Source organism: Erpetoichthys calabaricus, chromosome 3, assembly GCF_900747795.2.
Source record: "Erpetoichthys calabaricus chromosome 3, fErpCal1.3, whole genome shotgun sequence".
NCBI classification, from domain to species: Eukaryota; Metazoa; Chordata; class Cladistia; order Polypteriformes; family Polypteridae; genus Erpetoichthys; species Erpetoichthys calabaricus.
In genome coordinates, this window is record NC_041396.2 from 111,335,374 (window position 1) to 111,358,365 (window position 22,992).

Here is a 22,992-nt window from a genome sequence, read left to right on the forward strand (position 1 = left end):
GTGGGCAGCAAAAGAATCATCTGGTCTGATGAATTATCCTCTACAGTACGGGATTCTCAACAGTTGACTACATATGCATACACCAAGAAAAATGTACTGTACATGCCTCAATGCTCGTTTCTAATCAGTGAAGGGTCGTGGTAGCCCTGTTAGCATGTGAGGTGAATTATTCTTGTCATGGCTTAGCCACAATGATTAACTTAGAGGGAAAGGTAAATGTCAATAAATCCACATCAACTTCATGGGATAATATTCATCCTATGCAAACGCATTTCCTTCCTGGCAGCAGTGCGAACTTCCTGTATAAGAAAGTTCCAATGCTCAGGAAACATTAGTCAACAAATGATTTAAAGCATACAGCATGATCATGGACTCATTATTGCTATTTGAGATACTAAAACATTAATGGTTTCCATGTTTGGCCTGCTGATTACAGGAACACCATCTGACATTCTCAGCAATAAATATATCTATATAACTACTTACAGAGCAATGGAAACTCTCTCAAGTAGAGTGAAACAATGCAGACAGGAAAATACAAATGCAGTAATTTACAAAATGCAGACAAACTGAAAATCAAATAATGATCCAATTAATTTTTATCTAACTTTAGGAAAAATGAAAATAAATTACATTTTATAAACCTTTCTTATTAAGTACTTGATAACTGTCATTCTTACCATTCTGTGGAAATATTTGAAGCTTTAACCTTGTTTAATTCATCCTGAATACCTTGCTTTGCCCGGATCTCTGCATCTAGGGCCGACTGCAGTTCCAGCCTTGCAGACATATCCAGCTTTGCAAAGCGACGCATCTTCCAAGGCATGTCCTAAAAATAAATAGGTACGATTGGATATGTGCAAGAAACCCCTGTTTCTTTGTGAATATTGCAGTATTCAAAAGTCATTAGTTTAATAGAAAATGCTAAGTGAGTATGAGTCAAGTAGGAAAGAAAGCTTTCATTCAGTGGAGCCTGAATCAACAGTAAGTTTTATGGCAAATACTGACATAAGGAAAAATCAATCAACCAAATAACTGGTCTTCTCCAGTACTTTTATGTTAACATGTCCAGTTATTTTAATGTAATGGGTAGCTCTGGAGGAAGACACAAATAGATTTTAGGTCAATTCTATGCAAAAAAAAAAAATCTAAAATTCTTTCTAGAACTACTGTATAAGGCAACAAGAAGAGAACGATTTTTGCACTAGAGTGTGTGTCCATACATAATTATTACTGAGCAGCAGAACATAATGCAATAAAAGGGGTAGGGGGATGAAGAAAAGCTGTGTCAAGGAGGGAGCTGATTTGCCCACTCAAATCAAGATTTACAGGCAGCTAATTCTGTCCCTTCTCGGCCTACAATTGCAAATGAATGGTTATTTGGGTCTGGTGAGCAACAACAACAACAACAACAACTTTCATTTATATAGCATGTTTTCATACAAATGATATAGCTCAAAATGCTACAAATTGGTCTCACTATGGCTACAGGGTAACTGCAGAACAAATATCAGGAAAGATATTGTGATGGCTGCTACACGAGTTTATAACACAAATGTGTCATATTTTGTTAAAAAATTACTATTAAATGTATTTGTTTTTCAAATAGGACAATAGAGAGACATTTTACTTAATCTAAAGGTGCACGCCCATTGTGATAATCATAAAGTTTTCTCTTATTTTGATCTCAGAAGATTGAAAACAACTTTATATTTGGTAATATTTCAAAAGAAAAAAGGAACCTCCACAAAACACCTGCAAAATTATATAGTATTTCTACATCATTTAAGCCATGTGTACCATAATACACATAAACTAAAACCCTTTCTTATTTATAAGACAGTTAAACCCCAGTTTCAACCCAAAACTGGCGCCTCAGACTGTTAAACAAAGAAAAACACATTAGGATCATTAGGATACACTACACATTCATATAATCCAGGGGAGTTTAAATGCGCTTCTTTACAGAGTATAGTCAATAAGCTTCTTTGGGTATACAGTAACTGTATATGTACAATAATAAGGCATTCCCAAACCCACTAAAGCAATGCAGGATTGTGGAGGCAACAGGCACCGTGAAGGAAACAAATCTGAACATGGCTCCAATCCATCACTAGGTCCACATTCACACATTGGGCCATATGATGCATGCCTTTGGGAGCCATATGATGAATATCCACGCAGACAAGTGAAGAATGTGTAAACTCCATCCAAACAACAACTAGGCACAAGATTCAAACACAGGGCACTGGATTTGTGAAGCAGCATCACTAATCACTGTGCTAACCAAATAGTACACTATCTATTTGAATTTACAACTGTAAGAGTGCTTACCGTAGCCCTGGCACCAAGACTTGAATTCCTCAAACCCTCCAGTTCCTCAGTCATTTTTGTGGCCAGAGCTTGTAAGTAACCACGGGCATCCTTTTCATCACTTACCCTGCAGAAACACAAGACATGAGTATTGTAAATAAGGTTTAAACATCATATAATACTAGCCAAAAAAAATTACACTGAACAAAACTAAAAGTTACACTTGGAAAAAGCTAATCATCACGCAAACTAATTTTTAGTGGGAGTACATAATCAGGAATTAGAGGAAAAGTGAATAACCCTTCTCTTTATTATGCTCCCTGGCTACTATATTTACAGTAATTAAAAAAAGGTTTCTAAATCCTTTAAAATCACCTACATTCCTGGTATTTGTCCTAAAATACAGCAGTACTGATAATAAAGAGAACATTACCAAATAAGTAACGCCTAAACATTTTTTGCCTTCTTATTCTTATAAAACTGGCCTTGATGATAGAGAAAAAAATAGTATTTTATTCTATCAAGACTGATTGACACTGAATTCTGTTTTAAAAAGACAGCCGATAAGGCAACATTGTTGTATCCCTATATCCCTACACTGATCTTTTTATGTTAAATTTACAAAATTGAACTAAAACTTTTATACTCTCATAAACAATCTGCAAACTACATAATACATCTTGCATACAGTAAAAAGGTCCACGATTTAAAGCAGTGAAGTCTGAGCAGCAACAGTAAATACATAGAAGCTCAACAAATACTGGTCCTAATGATTAGAAAAAAAGAAAAGAACACAAACAAAACGTACACAGTACAATTAGGCATTTTTTTTCATGCCGTTATTAGATAGCTATAACTCAAACTGAGCCTCTTTATGGGAAACTACCTTCACACTTCATGTGAATAAGTGAGCATAGAAGACACTACTGAGCTTGCAGGAACAAAAACATAATTTAAAATGTATAGGTAGTCTCACTTAAACACACACACTTACACTGAGCCAATTTACACTTGCACAAAAAAAAATTAACACACAAATTTAGTTTACAGTAGAATTACGGTCCTTGGTGAAAAAAAACAAAGCATAGACATAGAGAATTCACACAAACATTGTACAAGTTGTGATTTGAACCCAGGAACTTTAAGCCAACAGCACTATCCACTATGCCACCAGCAATGCTCAATACAAGATAAACAAGAGTAATGACTTAATACCAGAATGATCAGTGAGTACAACAAGCCCAATTAAACACATTCCAAGATTCAAAGGGGCTTCCACAAGAAAGCATATGCATTTTCAAGATTATAATCATGTCACTGGGCACAACAGTGGTCCTCTTACACTGTAATATATATTAGTTAGAAACCATTTCATTAAATATTTTAGGGAGTGCTCCTGCTAAATAATATTATCTGAGTGCCTTGAGAACACCACTCACAGAATAACACCCTTTTCCTGGGAAATAAATTCAATGTACAAGCCTATGGCCAGGGATATAATCTCCTGCAAAAAGAATTTCCTTTCTACCCAGAACAAAAAACAATAAGTGTTTTAGCTTGCGGCTTTGTAAATATTAGTTAAGAATTCACCTCTCTTCCTGCCCAGCATGAATCCAATTAAATGGCCCTGTACCAAACTGTATTTAACCACAGGTTTTTCTTCCACCCTAAGGATTACCATATTTAAATGCAGTGCAGAAATATAGCCAAGTATATGGCACAGAATACAATCAGGTCTTCTCTACTGGCGTGAAGAACAGAAGAAATCAAAGACAAAGTACAGTACGATGTAAACTGACTATGGCCTGCCCATTTACACTGTTGTTAGTGATTAGCTATGCCTGTGCCTTCTAAAGCTTTAGTAAAATACACATAATAGGCAGGAGGATTAATGCACTTAAGAATCAACACATCCAGAATTCAGAATTGTTCTAGAACTAATTCATATGATTAAAAGTAATAAGATGATAATAATAGAAGTGATATTAACTTAAACTAAACGCGGAGGAATATAGATAGCAGTAGACTGAGTAGAGACAGTCACTGACATAGAGAATAATTTCAGAACTACATTTACAGTTTAATTTAGGTGTTAATGCCTGCTGTACATTTAAATTTAAACATATACATTTTATGAACATAAAATATTTTGCTAATGATAGCTTCATCACTTGAAATATAGCTTAAATATGAATACTAAACAATTTGGATGACTGTTCAAGATAGTGAACAATATTTAGATTTTATTCTTGAAACAAACAATAGCAGAGTAGTCTCCCAGTTTGTCATCTATACTGAGGTTAAATAGACTAAAAGGCAAACAGCAATGTTAATGTCAATGTCAATTTATTTATATAGCACATTTAAAACAACATAGTAATGCTGTGGCCAAAGTGCTTTACAATAAAAGAATAAAAGAAAAACAAAACAATTAACATAAAACATAAATAAAAATAAAATATATGAATATAAAATAAAATACATAGATAAATAAAATAGAAATGAGTCTTTAATTTTGTTTTAAACAGTTCAATTGTAGACGACTCCTTTATATGATGAGGTAAAGAGTTCCACAGGCGAGGCGCAGCAGCTGCAAAAGCCCTGTCCCCCTTGGTTTTACACTTGGTACGAGGGACAACCAGAGACAGCTGACCAGAAGATCTAAGCACTCTAGATGGCTGATGTAAAACACACACTTCAGATAAATAGGCAGGAGCAAGCCCATGTAAAGATTTAAAAACTAGCAGCAAGATTTTAAAATCAATTCGAAAACTGACAGGCAGCCAGTGTAAAGAAGCTAAAATAGGAGAAACAGAGTCATATGTTCTTGCCCCAACCATAAAGCAAGCGGCAGCATTTTGGACCAACTGTAACCTGTGTATCAGGGATTTGTTAATACCAGAATACAGCGAGTTGCAGTAATCGAGGCGAGAAAAAATAAACGCATGAGTAGCTATCTCAAGATCCCTAGAAGATAAAAAAAGGCTTTATCTTACCTAATAGAAGAAGTTGGAAAAAGCAACTCTTGACTACAGAATTTACTTGTTTCTCAAAAGAGAGGTTACTATCAAAGATAACACCAAGATTGCGGACTTGAGGTTTGGAAAAGACAGAGAAAGAGCCGAGAAGTCCAAGACCAATTTGGGCTTTAGCTGATGGACCCACTGTAAGTACCTCCGTTTTATTTTGATTTAGATCAAGAAAATTATTAGCCATCCAGGATCTTAGTTCAGACAGACAGTTGTGGAGTTGATTTGTTGTAGAGTTGAAGACAGGAATATAAACCTGAGTATCATCAGCATAGCAGTGAAAAGAAATGTTAAATTTCCTAAAAATCGCTCCAATAGGGTGAAGGTATATGGAGAATAAAATAGGACCCAAAATGGGTCCCTGAGGAACACCATATTTAAGAGGAGCAGTAGATGAAGAAGAGGAATTAAAAGTCACTGAAAAATGTCTACCAGTTAAATATGACCTGAACCAGTTAAGAGCAGCCCCTTTAAGCCCAACAAGATGTTCAAGCCGCAACAGCAATATCTCATGGTCAATGGTGTCAAAGGCAGCGGACAGGTCAAGGAGGACAAGGACTGCCGCATCACCTGAGTCAGTAATAAGAGAGATGTCGTTGAACACTTTCAGGAGTGCCGTTTCAACACTATGATAACGCCTAAAGCCAGATTGGTAGATCTCAAATAAATTATTGGAGTTACTGGACTAACACTAAGCTTGAGTATCTAATTGAAGATTAAAACAATCAGTTTTGCCACAATCTAAATTGCAGTTTAACATAAGACTGTGGAAAGCTAATATTTTACTGATAACTCACATACAGTGCATCCAGGAAGTATTCACAGCGTATCACTTTTTCCACATTTTGTTATGTTACAGCCTTATTCCAAAATTGATTAAATTCATTTTTTTCCTCAGAATTCTACACATAACACCCCATAATGACAACGTGAAAAAAGTTTACTTGAGATTTTTGCAAATTTATTAAAATTAAAAAAATTGAGAAAGCACATGTACATAAGTATTCACAGCCTTTGTCATGAAGCTAAAAATTGAGCTCAGGTGCATCCTGTTTCCCCTGATCATCCTTGAGATATTTCTGCAGCTTAACTGGAGTCCACCTGTGGTAAATTCAGTTGATTGGACATGATTTGGAAAGACACACACCTGTCTATATAAGGTCCCGCAGTTGACAGTTCATGTCAGAGCACAAACCAAGCATGAAGTCAAAGGAATTGTCTGTAGCCCTCCGAGACAGGATTGCCTCGAGTCTCAAATCTGGGGAAGGTTACAGAAAAATTTCTGCTGCTTTAAAGGTCCCAATGAGCACAGTGGCCTCCATCATCCGTAAGTGGAAGAAGTTCGAAACCACCAGGACTCTTCCTGGAGCTGTTGGCCATCTAAACTGAGAGATCGGGGGAGAAGGGCCTTAGTCAGGAAGGTGACCAAGAACCCGATGGTCACTCTGTCAGAGCTCCAGAGGTCCTCTGTGGAGAGAGGAGAACCTTCCAGAAGGACAACCATCTCTGCAGCAATCCACCAATCAGGCCTGTATGGTAGAGTGGCCAGACAGAAGCCACTCCTTAGTAAAAGGCACATGGCAGCCCGCCTGGAGTTTGCCAAAAGGCACCTGAAGGACTCTCAGACCATGAGAAAGAAAATTCTCTGGTCTGATGAGACAAAGATTGAACTCTTTGGTGTGAATGCCAGGTGTCGCGTTTGGAGGAAACCAGGCATCGCTCATCACCAGGCCAATACCATCCCTACAGTGAAGCATGGTGGTGGCAGCATCATGCTGTGGGGATGTTTTTCAGCGGCAGGGACTGGTAGACTAGTCAGGATAAAGGGAAAGATGACTGCAGCAATGTACAGAGACATCCTGGATGAAAACCTGCTCTAGAGCACTCTTGACCTCAGACTGGGGCGACGGTTCATCTTTCAGCAGGACAACGACCCTAAGCACACAGCCAAGATATCAAAGGAGTGGCTTCAGGACAACTCTGTGAATGTCCTTGAGTGGCCCAGCCAGAGCCCAGACTTGAATCCAATTGAACATCTCTGGAGAGATCTTAAAATGGCTGTGCACCAACGCTTCACATCCAACCTGATGGAGCTTGAGAGGTGCTGCAAAGAGGAATGAGCAAAACTGGCAAAGGATAGGTGTGCCAAGCTTGTGGCATCATATTCAAAAAGACTTGAGGCTGTAATTTCTGCCAAAGGTGCATCGACAAAGTATTGAGCCAAAGGCTGTGAATACTTACGTACATGTGATTTCTCAGTTTTTTTATTTTTAATAAATTTGCAAAAACCTCAAGTAAACTTTTTTCACATTGTCATTATGGGGTGTTGTGTGTAGAATTCTGAGGAAAAAAATGAATTTAATCCATTTTGGAAAAATATGGAAAAAGTGATGCGCTGTGAATACTTTCCAGATGCACTTATTTCAAATACAGTGTAACCTCGGTTTGGGAGTAATTTGGTTTACGAATGTTTTGCAAGACGAGGTAAAATTTTTAATAAATTTTGACTTGATAAACAAGCGAGGTTTTGCAATACGAGTACTATGTATACGATTTGTCTGCTGAGCGTGATCACAACTGAGCTGATGGTTCTTCTCTCTCTCGCTGTGGGATTGTGGGCAATCATCTCCTATTCTCCATCTCAGTCGGCATGCCTCACTCATATAGTCAACATCCGTACAAGCGTATACTGTTTACTACATACAGCATTGTGACTGTGTCTGCGTGCGTGCGCAGTCCCCGTCTTGCACCCCAAAACACGAAGCTGAGTCTCAGTACTTTAGCAACACCAGCTTGAAACAGCAACAGCGCGGTTATTTATTGTAGCAGGATCTGCCACTCTCCTATACACAGACACAGCAGTCAGGCAGGGCCGTGGCCAAGTAGTACTGTGCCCTGCACATTTATAATGTTCCTTGTATCACCCATCGACGGCAGGCGCTTACAGCATGTCCAGTGTTGCAGGAGGCTGGGGGACAGACCAGGCTGGGACGCCTGGTAGGACCGAGAGGTGGCGTATTTGTCCTCCGGGCCACGAGAGGGCAACCGCCCTGGATTGGAAGAGGGCAACGGAAGGGGTGCAGAGAGGCTCAAGCCCGCTGGGGCCCGTGCCCACCGCCAGGGGGTGCCCCGAGCCTCATGGAGCCTGGGACACATTTACTTCCGCCACACCCATGGACAATGGTCCTTCCAGAGTCACCTGGAGTGCTTCCGGGTGCTCTCCTGACACTTCCGCCACACCAGGAAGTGTCGTCAGGCAGAGCACCTGGAGCTCATCTGGGTAAGAATAAAAGGGGCCGCCTGCCTCCAATCAGTGAGCTGGAGTCGGGAGTGGGAACAGGACGAAGCTCCCGTGGAGAGAGGAAAAGGCTGCCCATGAACAGTGAGAGAAAGGCCCAGGAGAAAGGTGATAGGGGCAAGGAGCACAGTGTGTTGTGCGGGACAGTTGTGTGTATAAAGAGAATAAACGTGTTTTGTATAAAGATGCAGTGTCTGTCTGATGGTGTCCAGGCAAGTCTCACACCGTGATCTTTTTGGATTCGCTTTTACAGGGAACTGCTACAGCCCTGGGAGACTGCGATTGCTTTGGGACGCTCTTCTGCTTGTCGTCCCGTTGGGTGGAATTCCACAAGAGTTTAGAAATTCACTCACTCCAGCCATGATTCTTTTCAAAGGTAAAGTGCAGGTTAATTTGTTTTATGTATTTTTACTTTATATTTTGTATTAATCATTTTTATACGAATATTTTTGAATTGTGGAACGAATCATCTGAGTTTCCATTATTTCTTATGGGGAAATTCACTTTGATATACGAGTGCTTTGGACTGCGAGCACGTTTCCAGAACAAATTATGCTTGCAAACCAAGGTTCCACTGTACTGATTTCCTACCCTCTGATCAATTTTTCAAAATGACTTAATTTAAATGAATATTTTTTACATTATTCAAGGGTTTGTGGCATTTCTAGAATACGAAAAGACCAATGGAAGTATGTTGATCAAAATCAACATAACTCAAATCTTTAGTTTTAGAACAACTTTATTTAAGTTAAACACAACAACTAACAAAAAGAAAACATCCAATCAAACATTTGTTTCAAAGCATTTCTCTATTTATAAATAAAATGCTTCCCAGGCTACTATTTCCTGAGTTTGGACATTGCAGTTTCCATTTAAAATATAACCTGAGCAGAAGTCATTTTGCAGATATTTTCAAGTTTTTACAAATACTTGATTATGCAGGGACGGTGTTAATGCAGGTCATTACAGATGGTTTGTTAAAATCAGCAGCCCCTTTTAAAACAATCACACTCACTTTTCAAAAATCTCTTATTAAATGAGTTAATCCACTACATCAGGGTAGCTTGGACCCTTGTGTGTTAGAGACACTTTACAGCACTAGAAGGAACATGATCTTGAACCAGGTCCTCTGATGTTGCTACAATGCTGTAACATCACACCTTCAAATACAACTGTTAATAATTTTTGCTGAGTATAAAGCACAACAAAATAAAACATTTAATTAAAAATGTGTTTGCTTTTAACCAGTTTTAGCTATATGTGCCTTTATTGGCTATGGACTAAAATGAGCATTTTGCAAGAGAACACCAAATATAATCTATAATCTATAAACTGCCAAGATAAATCACTTATTGTTTTTCTCCTTTTTAAGTGTGCATTGAGATTATACAGTCGTGGCAAAAGTTTTGAGAATGACACAAATTTTACAGACTCAAATCAAATACATGTTTTTATTATATACTGTAATAGTAAACAATAATAGCAGCTCACTACACATTAAACATTAAATGCGAAGAAGACACAGGATCGAACCTGCAATGTCTTGGTTATGAGGCAGCAGTCTTTACCTCTGCACCAGCCAGGCAGACGTGTCTACTTTGTATTGATTGATAGTTGGGCTTGCTGCTTGTGCTGATTGACATATTTGCGAAACAAAGACGCTGATGATGAGGTGCGAGGGAATTTAAGGTGGCCTGGCATTACGAATATTTTCGTTGGCTTCAGGGACTCTAGTAATAAATAGAAATATTTACTGTTCTGGTGCTTTATTATCCTCTAAAAAAAAGTCAAGCATGTACCCTTTTTTCATGTTGTTTGAAACATAATTTGTTGTAACACCTATGCATGAATGCACTATATTTAAGAAATGCACTCCATTAATTTGGCCTCACCCAGTGAAAACTTATCCATAGATTACTATTGGACTTAAAAGATACCTACCTGGATGTCTGTACATAAAATAGCTTAACAAGGAACATATAAATGAGACAATGTATCAACGGTGTTTGTCAGACTGGTATAAAGAAGGAAGAATTGGTCTCGTCCGTTATGGGAGATGGACATCTGAAGTGGAGCTCCTTTGCAGCAGCTTTATTTTTTCTCTTATTTCTTATTATCCCAAGGAATCCTGTAATTAGCTAACCAAAGGAGTTTCTACTACAGCATATAAAAAAAACTTGCAGCAGACTTGCGGCTCTGGAAGATAGACGCAGAAGGAATAATATTAGAATCGAAGTTCTACCAGAGAATCATGAAAGTCCAAACCCAGTGAAACTCGTAGCTGAACTATTCTCAAAAATAAATGGAGAGGACTTTAAATCAGATACCAAGATAGCGGGAGCTTATCGCATACGTGGATCAAATACCTCTAAGCCTAGGACTTTAATTGTCCGCTTCGAGAGATTACAATTTAAACTTAATGTAATGGCACTTCTCAGACATAAACAAGAGATTATATTTGAAAATAACCACATTTGTATTTTCCCTGATTTCTCACCCTCAATAGCTGCTAAACGTGCAGCTTTTTACAACTTTAAACAGCGGCTACGGAAAGCCGATATCGGATACAGCCTCTTGTATCCTGCCAAACTGAAAGTGGATATTCAAGACAAATATCACATCATCTTCTCCAAGGAGGACGCAGAAAAGGTGTTAAGAAAGCTGATCCTGACGCTTTTTTTGAAATACGAAAGTGAGTCACATCCTGTCATGGTATGGCAAGAAGATATTACCTGCCGTCTGATCTGCTTGCAGTGATACGGGTACCATAATTATATATCCTTTTTTCTTCTCGGACACTTTTTGTTTATGTTTTAATTACAATTACACACATAAGTGTGGAAGAAATTAAAGTAGTTCTTTCTTTTGTTTTTCTTTTTTTTTGGTTTTTAACTATTCTAAAGGAGACTGTTTAACATCATACCCTTGGTTTATTGTTATTGTTATTATTGCATTAGGGTTTACTATGCTTATCCAGGACAACTTTTTAACACCATTCCCTGGATTTACTGTCTTAATATTTCAAGACTGTTGAAGATTATATTTTATGCCTATAGTATTTAGACTTTATCGGCAATAGATATCTCTACTTTTTAATCCTCAAATGCCGCTGCTGGGGGGCTTGTTTTGTTTTGGACGTGCTCTGTCTCTAGGTATGTCAGAGGACTGGGACTTTGTGAAGTGGGGTCCAGCCTCACGTGGGGAGGCAAAATGGAGGGGGGGGGGGGGATAAGGGGGGGGGGGGGGGGAAAGAGAGCAAACTATATCTAATAGATAGATAGATAGATAGATAGATAGATAGATAGATAGATAGATAGATAGATAGATAGATAGATAGATAGATAGATAGATAGATAGATAGATAGATAGATAGATACTTCTATCCTTTTAATCCTTATAATTATAACTTCCAATGTAACAATAGGCTGCATGGCAATAACTCCTGGGAAAATTGGAAATTAAGGTTAAAACTGTCTCACTTCCAGTTAAGACTACAAAATGACATCAAAAATTCAGAATCAATGTTTCCATGATGGGACAGTTAACTTTGTGAGCTGGAATGTTAAAGGACTGAATCACGAATTAAAGAGAAAGAAAGTATTCTTTCACCTAACAGGTCTAAACGCGAAAACAGTATTTTTACAAGAGACCCACTTATTAAGCAAAGATCAGCTCTGGCTGCAAAAAGACTGGACTGGCTAAATGTTCCATTCCAGCTTTACAAAGTAAACTAGAGCTGTAGGAATTCTTATACATAGAACAGTCTCAGTTGTAGCATCAGATGTAGTATCTGATCCTGAACGGAGATATAGGATTGTCATGGGCAAATTATTCAACTGTAAAAGTGATTTTGATAAATGTTTATGCACCCAATGTCGATGATAAGGAATTCATGCAAAATGTATTTTCCCATTGGGATTAATAAAGTATGTATGTATGTATGTATGTATGTATGTATGTATGTATGTATGTATGTATGTATGTATGTATCTATCTATCTATCTATCTATCTATCTATCTATCTATCTATCTATCTATCTATCTATCTATCTATCTATCTATCTCCTATGTGAACACTCATAAAATTATAATGGCTGGGGACTTTAATTGTGTTTTAAATCCACTCTTAGATAGTTCTCCTGTCATGGGGGGATGACATCTAACACTGCAAAGACAATTACACAGTTTATCTATTCCCTATGTGAACACTCATAAAATTATAATGGCTGGGGACTTTAATTGTGTTTTAAATCCACTCTTAGATAGTTCTCCTGTCATGGGGGGATGACATCTAACACTGCAAAGACAATTACACAGTTTTTAACTGACCACAACTTATCAGACCCCTGGGGATTTCTAAACCCAAATTCTACTCACCAGTGCATCACTGCTACTCAAGAATTGATTATTTCTTTATAGATAATAATTTCTTGCCTGCGATTAAATCTTGCAAGTATGACGCTATTGTTATTTCTGACCATGCCCCTCTGATCTTGGAGCTGAAATCATTATGCCCCACATACTCATCTCACAGATGGTGTCTTAACCCACTTCTATAAGCAGATGAGAACTGTACAGAATTTATATCAGAACACATCAGTTTCTTCCTAGAGACAAATACATCCTCAGAGGTCTCTGCAGGAATTCTGGGAAACTCTAAAGGCCTTCTTAAGAGGACAGATTATTTCATATCTTTTCCACAGAAATAAATTAGAAACCAAGAAGGTATCAGAGCTAACCAGCGAAATTACTAGAATAGATCAAGAACATGCCTGGTGTCCAAATGAAGCTCTTCATAGGAAAAGACAGGCTCTGCATTCAGAGCTCAATCTCTTAAAAACCAAAGAAACTGAACAACTCATTTTTAAATCAAGACATCATTACTATGAACATGGAGAAAAAGCTAATAACCTCTTAGCTCAACAAATCCACAAGCAAGAAGTTCGTAATACAATCCCAGCAATCACCAACACGAACGGAGGTAACATCATTGACCATAAAAATATAATGCACACATTTAGAGACTATTATAAATCCTTATATTCTACTGTGTTCAAAGAAGACAGCACACAATCTACTGCATTTCTGGATATAGTACAGATACCACAAATAGATACTTTTATTGCAGAGGAACTGGATAAACTCTGGTGCTATCAGAATTACTAGATGCTATAAAGTCAGTTCAGAGCGGGAAAGCAGCAGGCCCTGATGGCTACCTTTTCCAAATTTATAAGAAATTCTCCACTCAGCTAGCTCCCCTCTTATTTGCAACATTTACAGTAGCTAGAGACAATCAAATTCTACCTTAAACTTTTCGCCAAGCATTAATCACCGTCTTTCCTAAACAAAACAAGGACTTATTACAATGTGCATCATACAGACCAATTTCACTTCTGAATAATGATGTTAAGATACTTCCAAAGTCCTAGCTAGAAGGATGGAGAAAGTACTGCCTTCGGTAATATCACAAGATCACACTGGATTTATTAAAAGCCGACACTTAGCTTCCAATCTCCGACGCCTGTTTAATGTAATATATTCACCTGCAAAGTCAAACACCCCGGAGATATTATTATCGCTGAATGAAGAAAAAGCATTTGATATGATTGAATGGAACTACCTTTTCACTACATTACAGAAATTTGGGTTTGGCCCGAATATTTGTGCATGGATTAAACTACTGTATACCAATCCAGAAGCTTCAGTTTGTATTAACAACATTGGCTAAGACTACTTTAAACTAGAACGTGGTACCAGACAAGGATGCCCCTTGTCACCTATGCTATTTGCAATCGCCATTGAACCACTGGCAGTTCACTGTCAAAATGCTTATCAGATAAAGGGGATTATCAGAGAAGGACTAGAACAGAAAATTTGTCTACAGTAATCCCTCGCTATATCGCGCTTCGACTTTCGAGGTTTCACTCTATCGCGGATTTTATATGTAAGCATATTTAAATATATATCGTGGATTTTTCACTGGTTCATGGGTTTCAGTGGACAATGGGTCTTTTAATTTCTGGTACATGCTTCCTCAGTTGGTTTGCTCAGTTGATTTCATACAAGGGACGCTATTGGCAGATGGCTGAGAAGCTACCCAATCAGAGCACGTATTACGTATTAAATAAAACTCCTGTGAGCACGGGGGCTGTTCGCACCCCTAGAGGATACGACCGCTCCTCAAAAAACGCTGAAAGATTACCTTCACATTGCTCCCTTCCTTGCTGGGCTTACTTGTAGCTGCTTTGTCAAGCGATATGCTTCCCACACGGTGCTTTGCATACTTAAAAGATCAAAGAGTACCTATTGATTTTTGATTGTTTGCTTTTCTCTCTCTCTCTCTCTTGCTCTGACATTCTCTGCTCCTGACGGAGGGGGTGTGAGCAGGGGGGCTGTTCGCACACTGGCCTAGAGAATACGGACGCTCATCTAAAAATGCTGAAAGACTACCTTCACATTGCTCCCTTCCTTGCAGCTGCTTTGTCAAGCGACATGCTTCCCGCACGGTGCTTCGCATACTTAATAGATCAAACAGCACCTAGTGATTTTTGATTGTTTGCTTTTCTCTCTCTCTCGCTCTGACATTCTCTGCCAAGTCAAGTGACATGCTCCTGATGCGCACTCCTTTGAAGAGGAAGATATGTTTGCATTCTTTTAATTGTGAGACGGAACAATCATCTCTGTCTTGTCATGGAGCACGTTTAAACTTTTGAAAAAGAGATAAATGTTTGTTTGCAGTGTTTGAATAAAGTTCCTGTCTCTCTACAACCTCCTGTGTTTCTGTGCAAATCTGTGACCCAAGCATGACAATATAAAAATAACCATATAAACATATGGTTTCTACTTCGTGGATTTTCACCTTTCGTGGGGGGTTCTGGAATGCAACCCCCGCGATCGAGGAGGGATTACTGTATATGCAGATGATATGGTTTTGTATATATCAGACCCACAAAATACTGTGTCTGCAGTCTTAACAGCACTTACAGAATTTCAAAATATCTCTGGTTTCAGAATTAATTTGAATAAAGTGTGCTCTTTCCAGTGAATTCTCAAGCATACAATATTAGATTGGACACCCTCCCTTTTATTATTGCAGATCAGTTTAAAAACCCAGGGGTAAATATCACAAGTAAACATAAAGCTCTTTATCAACAAAATTTCGCCGTCTGTATGGAAAAAAATTAAGCAAGACTTGCATAGATGGTCAACTCTCCATCTCACTCTAGCTGGAAGAATTAACGTTGTTAAGATGAATATCCTTCCAAAGCTTCTCTTTCTATTTCAAAACATTCTAATATACATCAATAAATCACTCTTTAAGCAATTAGATTCAACAATAACCTCATTCATTTGGAACCTAAAACATCCAAAGAGCGACTCTACAAAGACCTAAGACAGAAGGTGGCATGGCTCTACCTAACTTTAAGTTTTACTACTGGGCAGCTAACATACAAGCTATAAAAACTTGGACACAAATAGATGAACATACATAGGCTTGGTCCGCAATAGAAATAAAATCCTGCAGTACTTCTCTATATTCCCTGCTTTGTGCCCCAATAAATGCAAGTTATCGCCAATATACTAATAACCCAATTGTGCTTCACTCACTCAGAATATGGAACCAATGTAGAAAGCATTTTAAGATGGAGAATCTTTTATCTGTGGCACCTCTGCATGAGAACCACCTTTTTCAACCTTTGCAAACATATGCAGTTTTTAATACGTGGAAAACATTTGGGATTAAATTGCTTAGAGATCTTTATATAGACAACATCTTTGCATCCTATGAATAATTACATTCCAAATTTAATTTTCCGCAAAACATTTCTTTCAGTATCTCAAATTAGAAACTTTGTCAAACAGAACCTGCTGGAAAAAATATTGCTCAGTTTTGAGGACTCAGACAGCATTTCTGCAATATATAAAAATATTTTACAGTCCCTCCCTTTCAAAGATCCAAGAGGACAATGGGAAAAGGATCTCTCACTCAACATATCAGAAAAGGAGTGGAAGGTAGCAATGCTAAGAATTAATTCGAGCTCCATATGCGCAAAGCATACAATTATTCAACTCAAAATTATATATCGATCACATCTGTCTCGCTTGAAATTGTCCAAAATGTTTCCAGGGCAAGATCCAACTTGTGAACGCTGCAGTCAAGCTCCAGCCTCACTGGGTCACATGTTTTGGGCCTGCACCAAATTAACATCATTCTGGACAAAAAATTTTAAGTGCCTTTCAGACAGCCTTGGTGTCACAATCCCTCCTAATCCACTAACAGCTGTGTTTGGTGTTCTTCCAGCCAACAAACAAACTGTGATTGACTTCACTACACTATTGGCACGCAGACTTATTTTGCTAAACTGGAAGAATCATAACTCTCCTCTTTTAAGTCAGTGGGTAACTGATGTTTTATATTATTTGAAATTGGAAAAAATCAAATTCTCACTTAGAGGATCTGTGCAGCACTTTTTCAAAACATGGCAGGATCTAATCAATAACATTTTAGAATAAGCTCTTAAAGCACTATGGAAGTAGATTCTCTCCCCATTTCTATTTCTTCTCTATTTATCTCTATCCACCTAATAAACTCATCAATTTATTTATTTCTACTATTTTTAAGTTTTAGCCCGTTGGCCCTGCTCTATTTCTTAGGGGTGGGGGTTGATTTGTTTTCAATCCTATTTTTTTGTGAAAATTGACCTATTTGCATGGAATGATTACAACAAAATCAATTAAAAAAAAAATTAAAATCGCAAATTGATGAATCTGTCTCTGTATGAAATTTAAAAAAAAAATCAACAGATGCACATAGTTTAGATGAAGAGTAACTCATTAAAGTATACGCTATGTTTATGCATCTTATCTGTTCTACTTTTTTTTATTTGCTTTGTGATTCACTTTCTTTCACTGGTGTCAGACTTAGTTCCTTGCAAGCCACTATGACTACAGGTTTTTGTTCTAATCAAGCTTTTAAACTGAAGTTATTTTCATCTGCAGATACTCTACTAATTTAAGAGTCTTATTTTCGTATCACTGTGGGGAGTTTGAGTAGAAACCTTTTTGGTGCTAGAAAGTGTTGAAACATTGCACGTTGGTTAGACACGAACTTAAGAATTTCATTGTACAATTTCACACAGTTTGCTGCCTCAGTTTTTGATGGCAATTTGCATATACTCCAGAATGTTATGAAGAGTGATCAGGTGAATTGCAATTAATTACAAATTCCTTCTTTGCCATGAAAATGAACTTAATCCCAAAAAACCCATTTCCACTGCTGCTGTGAAGAAGGCTTCAAGGCAACCAAGAAAGTCCAGCAAGTGCTAGAACCATCTCCTAAATTTGATTCAGCTGCGGGATGAGCACACCACCAGTGCAGAGCCTGCTCAGGAATGGCAGGAGGCAGGTGTGAGTGCATCTGCACACACAGTGAGGCGAAGACTTTGGAGATAACCTGGTGTCAACAAGGGCAGCAAAGAAACCACTTCTCTCAAAGAAAAACATCAGGGACAGACTGAAACTCTGCAAAAGGTCTAGGGATTGGACTGCTGAGACTGGGGTAAAATCATTTTCTCTGATGAATACCCTTTCCAATTGTTTGGGGCATCCGGAAAAAAGATTTTCCCCGAGAAGAAAAGGTGAACACTACCATCAGTCCTGTATCATGCCAATAGTAAAGCATCCTAAGACCATTCATATGTGTGGTTGCTTCTCAGCCAAAGGAGTGGGCTCACTCACAATTTTGCCTAAGAACACAGCCATGAATAAAGAATGGTATCAAAACATCCTCCGAGAACAACTTCTCCCAGTCATCCAAGAACAGTTTGGTGATGAGCAATGCCTTTTCCAGCATGATGGAACACTGTGCCATAAGGCAAAAGTGATAACTAAGTGGCTTGGGGAACAAACATTGAAATTTTGGGTCCATGGCCAGGAAACTCCCCAGAATTAAATCCCATTGAGAACTTGTGAACAATCCTCAAGAGGCGGGTGGAGAAGCAAAACCCCACAAATTGTGACAAACTCCAAGCATTGATTATGGAAGAATGGGCTGCCATCAGTCAGGACTTGGCCAAAAAACTGATTGACAGCATGCCAGGGCAAATTGCAGTGGTCTTGAAAAAGAAGGGCCAACACTGCAAATATTGATTTTTTGCATAAACTAAATGTAATTGTCAATAAAAGCCTTTGAAACTTATTAAATGCTTGTAATTATACTTCAGTATACCATAGAAACATCTAAAGCGGCAAACTTTGTGAAAACGAATATTTGTGTCATTCTCAAAACATTTGGCCACAACTATACTTTTCATTAAACTGCATTTAATCCTACTATATAAAAGTGGTCGGGATTGTCCTTCCGTCCCGTGAGTGCAAAGCGTAGCGGTATTCCGCTTATCACAGACTTGCTACTTGCGGTACAAAGCAACGCGATGTGAGCAGAGTTCTGGTGCTCCCATCGTTCCCTTGCTTTTGTGCGCGATGCTCTGGAAAAATAGACAAAATTATGTCTCTGGAAATAATTAATGTTGATGGAGTACAAATGCCTCACCGCGTAGTAAATATCAGGGGAGATGGTGCTTGCTTATTCTCATCTATAGCTTATTTAGTGCATGAAACTCCGTCTTTAGTGGTACAGATTCGGGCTGACATTGTATGACATGTTTTAAGTAATTGGTCAAGGTTTCTACCATTTACAATGATGCCGTCAGGAATCTCTTATACAAATGAGCTTCAGTATCTCACTGAAATGTCAAAGTCTCAAACTTATGGTACCATTTCTGAGCTAATGGCAGCGGCAGAGTTGTTCCAAATATATTATTATGGAGTCCTACACTCCAAGTTTGGACAGGCACTCGAGGGGATAAAAAAAACTTAGGTTTTCGGGAGATGTTATGAATGGGCACTTTGATGTTCTCATTCCCTACACTTACATGCCTGATGTACACATGGAGCGCACACAAATTGAGGATAAAAGTCGGTCACCTTAAAAGGCGGGTGAGCCTAGTTTCTACATAATAAACTACTGCAAACAAGGCGTCTAACTTAAGGGACCCCAAATCAGCCTAGGAGGACTAATGCAGTTGTTGGTTTTCAGTATAATCAATTTCTTTTTCAAAGGACTGTTCCGACCTTTAAGTCATACATCTGTTTAATCAGCTTCCTAGAGGTAATTCTCAAGAAGCATAAAACAGGCTGATGTGTATGATTTATGAATAAATATGCTATTACCCCCTCCTTTCAGACTAGAATATGCAAATAAACATTTTGTCTAAGGAGTTAGCATTTATCTTGTTTTAATATAACATTCTCAAACTCAACTGATTCCATTGAGAATCTCAAAGGACTGTAATCTATAGAATATCCTCTTTAATAAAACCCCTGTGTCCATGTGTGTGTGTCTTCTGGTGAAGTGCGCATGCGCGGGGCACGGTGCGCTGCTTCAAAGGCCGCCTGACGCGTCACACAAGACAGAGAGGGTGGGACCTATAAAATATCGCGTGGCAGATCCAATCGGATTTCGGTAAATGAGGTAAGACCTAAAACAGAAAACACAAAATATCCAATCGGTACTGAGACGCGTAGACCAGCTTCCCCATTGTTGTGCAAGTATTCACTCTGAGGATGTCAGATTTGCGATTAAGAAAGCTTGGCCCGATAAAGTGTAAAGTAAAAGTAGATTTATTTTCGTGCACATTACATCAGTTGCTGGGGAGAATCTGCTGATTGCCCACTGTTGTGACAGAAAATTAAACGCTTATTACGGACAGCAAAGCCAGTATTATTGTCAGAGAAAATTACAGGCATTTTACGGAAAAAATTTAATGAGGTAAAAGGTCCCATTCCATTTAATATAGACTGTTCCTACTAATGTTTATGGACTACTGTTCTAGCGCCCGTTATTGTAACAGGCTTAATGTCTAGTTATCTATAAAAAAACAGAAAGTACAAGGGTAAATGGCAGACTGTCATAAACAGTTACTACAACATTGTTTACATTTTCATCCACATACTAATCCTCAATCAGATGACAACAGAATTAAAAGAAAAATATGAAACTAAGGTATTTCTGTCAGCAAAACAAACAAATCTACATGAAATTACCTGAGAAAATAAAAAAAGTTTCTGATCAGCAATTACTGTAATAAAACAAAAAATACAGAAAAGGGGAAATATTGAGATATACCATTAAGATAGAAGCGCACTTACTAGATGATCTATGGTTTGGAAAACCAGATTTATGTATTGCCGACATAGTATAACTACAAATGATTTTAAAAATATACAAAAAAAAACAAATACTGGTTGTCACACACTAGAAATCATTTCTAAATGAGTGGTAGTTGTTCATTTCAGGATTATCAAGATACCAAAATTTCAAACTTCACTACGATCCTAAGTATTAAAATTCAATACCATTTTCGATAACCAATATGGTATATAACTCAATCAAAAATGAAATTTAAACAAATCACAATTGTGTATGCATTAAGATATTTACATTTATGAAAACAAGTAATAGAAATTTTAGTCATTAAAGCACAGAAATTATTAAGTGGCATTATCTTGAAGACCATTATATCCCATCACAAAAACTAGTTTCCATCCTTTCACATTCATAATCTTATATAGGCAAATTTTATATTACAGCCGGTTTCTCCAACAGTATGAGGAAACTGCAAGAAAACAGGGCTGTCATTAAAGCAAAAATCATAACCACTGTGGTGTAGAGCAGTACATTTTGTGATACAGATGAAATGAAAATATACCATGCTGCACCATTTGTGCAAAACTAATCTGTGAAATAGCTGCCACAGCAGGCCAAATCCAATCAGCTTTCACTTTAGTCGCCATTCCACAATTCAATTTCCACTGTAATACACAGAGCATAAGGTATATGGGGGTATAGTGCCACTGATTATGCAACTGTCCATTGAAAAGTTATATTGCCTTATATTATGTAGTAAATGTAAAGAAATAATTTTAAAATCGCACCTAACAAAATAAAAGAAAGAAACCTGCTAGAGCAATATACTTTCCATGATGGAGCCATAGTACTAAAAAGTGTTTCAAGTAAATGAACAGCACAGAAAAAAAATAATCCATTGGTAAAAATAACTGCACACCCATGTCTTAATACATTAAATGTGACTATAAAAAACATTTTAGCCTGTAGAAAATTAACAAACAACATATCTCTATTGTAGATGCAACAGTTTATAGGCATATACTAATTAACATTTCTGTAATTTAGAAATATACTATAGGAAACAGGGCTGCCACAACAGCCATGCCCATTGGTAGCCTATAAGGCCGAAGTCAATCAGAAGTGCATTCTTAATGTAGGCCGTAGAATTGATACAATGAAAAATGAGTATTGAAACATTTTTATAATTTTACAATAAATACTTATATTTTTTATTTTTTACTAGCCAACCCGCGGCGTAGCATACGCCGTATAATTATGTATTGATGGGTGAACACTTCCTGAAAGACACAGTTGTCCAAATGGGGTTGGTTTTGAGGATACGACTGTAGGTGAATGAAAAGATGTAACTCTGGAGAGGGCAACATACAATACAGCGTTTTACACGCTGCATACATCGATTCACATCGAAGTACAGACACTGCTAAGACCATGGAATACCCCTCGCAAACTGTTTTACACGCTGCATACAGTGATTCACATCCACGACAAATATGATTCTTCTTAGATGGTGCTGTCGCATCCACCTTTGCTCTCGAAGCATACACACTGCCTGGTCATATGCCCGCTCGCAAAAGCAACTAACAGAGACCCGCCCACCAACTGTAACTATATACATCGGACTTCCAATACAACTCGGAGTCCTGCCACGTGCAAAAGTTCGCTGATGACACTGCTATCGTGGGCTGCATCAGGAGTGGGCAGGAGGAGGAGTATAGGGACCTAATCAAGGACTTTGTTAAATGGTGCGACTCAAACCACCTACACCTGAACACCAGCAAAACCAAGGAACTGGTGATGGATTTTAGGAGGCCCAGACCTCTCATGGACCCCGTGATCATCAGAGATGACTGTGTGCAGATGGTGCAGACCTATAAATATCTGGGAGTGCAGCTGGATGATAAATTAGACTGGACCGCCAATACTGATGCTCTGTGCAAGAAAGGACAGAGCAGGTTATACTTCCTTAGAAGGCTGGCGTCCTTCAACATCTGCAAAAAGATGCTGCAGATGTTCTATCAGACGGTTGTGGCGAGTGCCCTCTTCTACGCGGTGGTGTGCTGGGGAGGCAGCAAGAAAGACGCCTCACGCCTGGACAAAATGGTGAGGTAGGCAGGCTCTGTTGTTGGCATGGAGCTGGACAG

The 22,992-nt window shown here is 38.2% G+C and overlaps 1 protein-coding gene across 5 annotated transcripts in view; it reads right to left on the minus strand.

Annotated features, from left to right (window-relative positions):
* LOC114648307 (serine/threonine-protein kinase MRCK alpha-like) overlaps positions 1-22,992 on the minus strand; it is a 571,032-nt gene that overhangs the window by 90,305 nt on the left and 457,735 nt on the right. For all 5 annotated transcript variants that reach the window (XM_028797282.2, XM_051925532.1, XM_028797279.2 and 2 more), the window contains 2 exons: positions 2,335-2,440; positions 681-829 (listed from right to left, as the gene is read on the minus strand). In XM_028797282.2, coding sequence (XP_028653115.1) covers positions 681-829; positions 2,335-2,440 — 255 coding nt within the window. The remainder of the gene's footprint in view (positions 1-680; positions 830-2,334; positions 2,441-22,992) is intronic.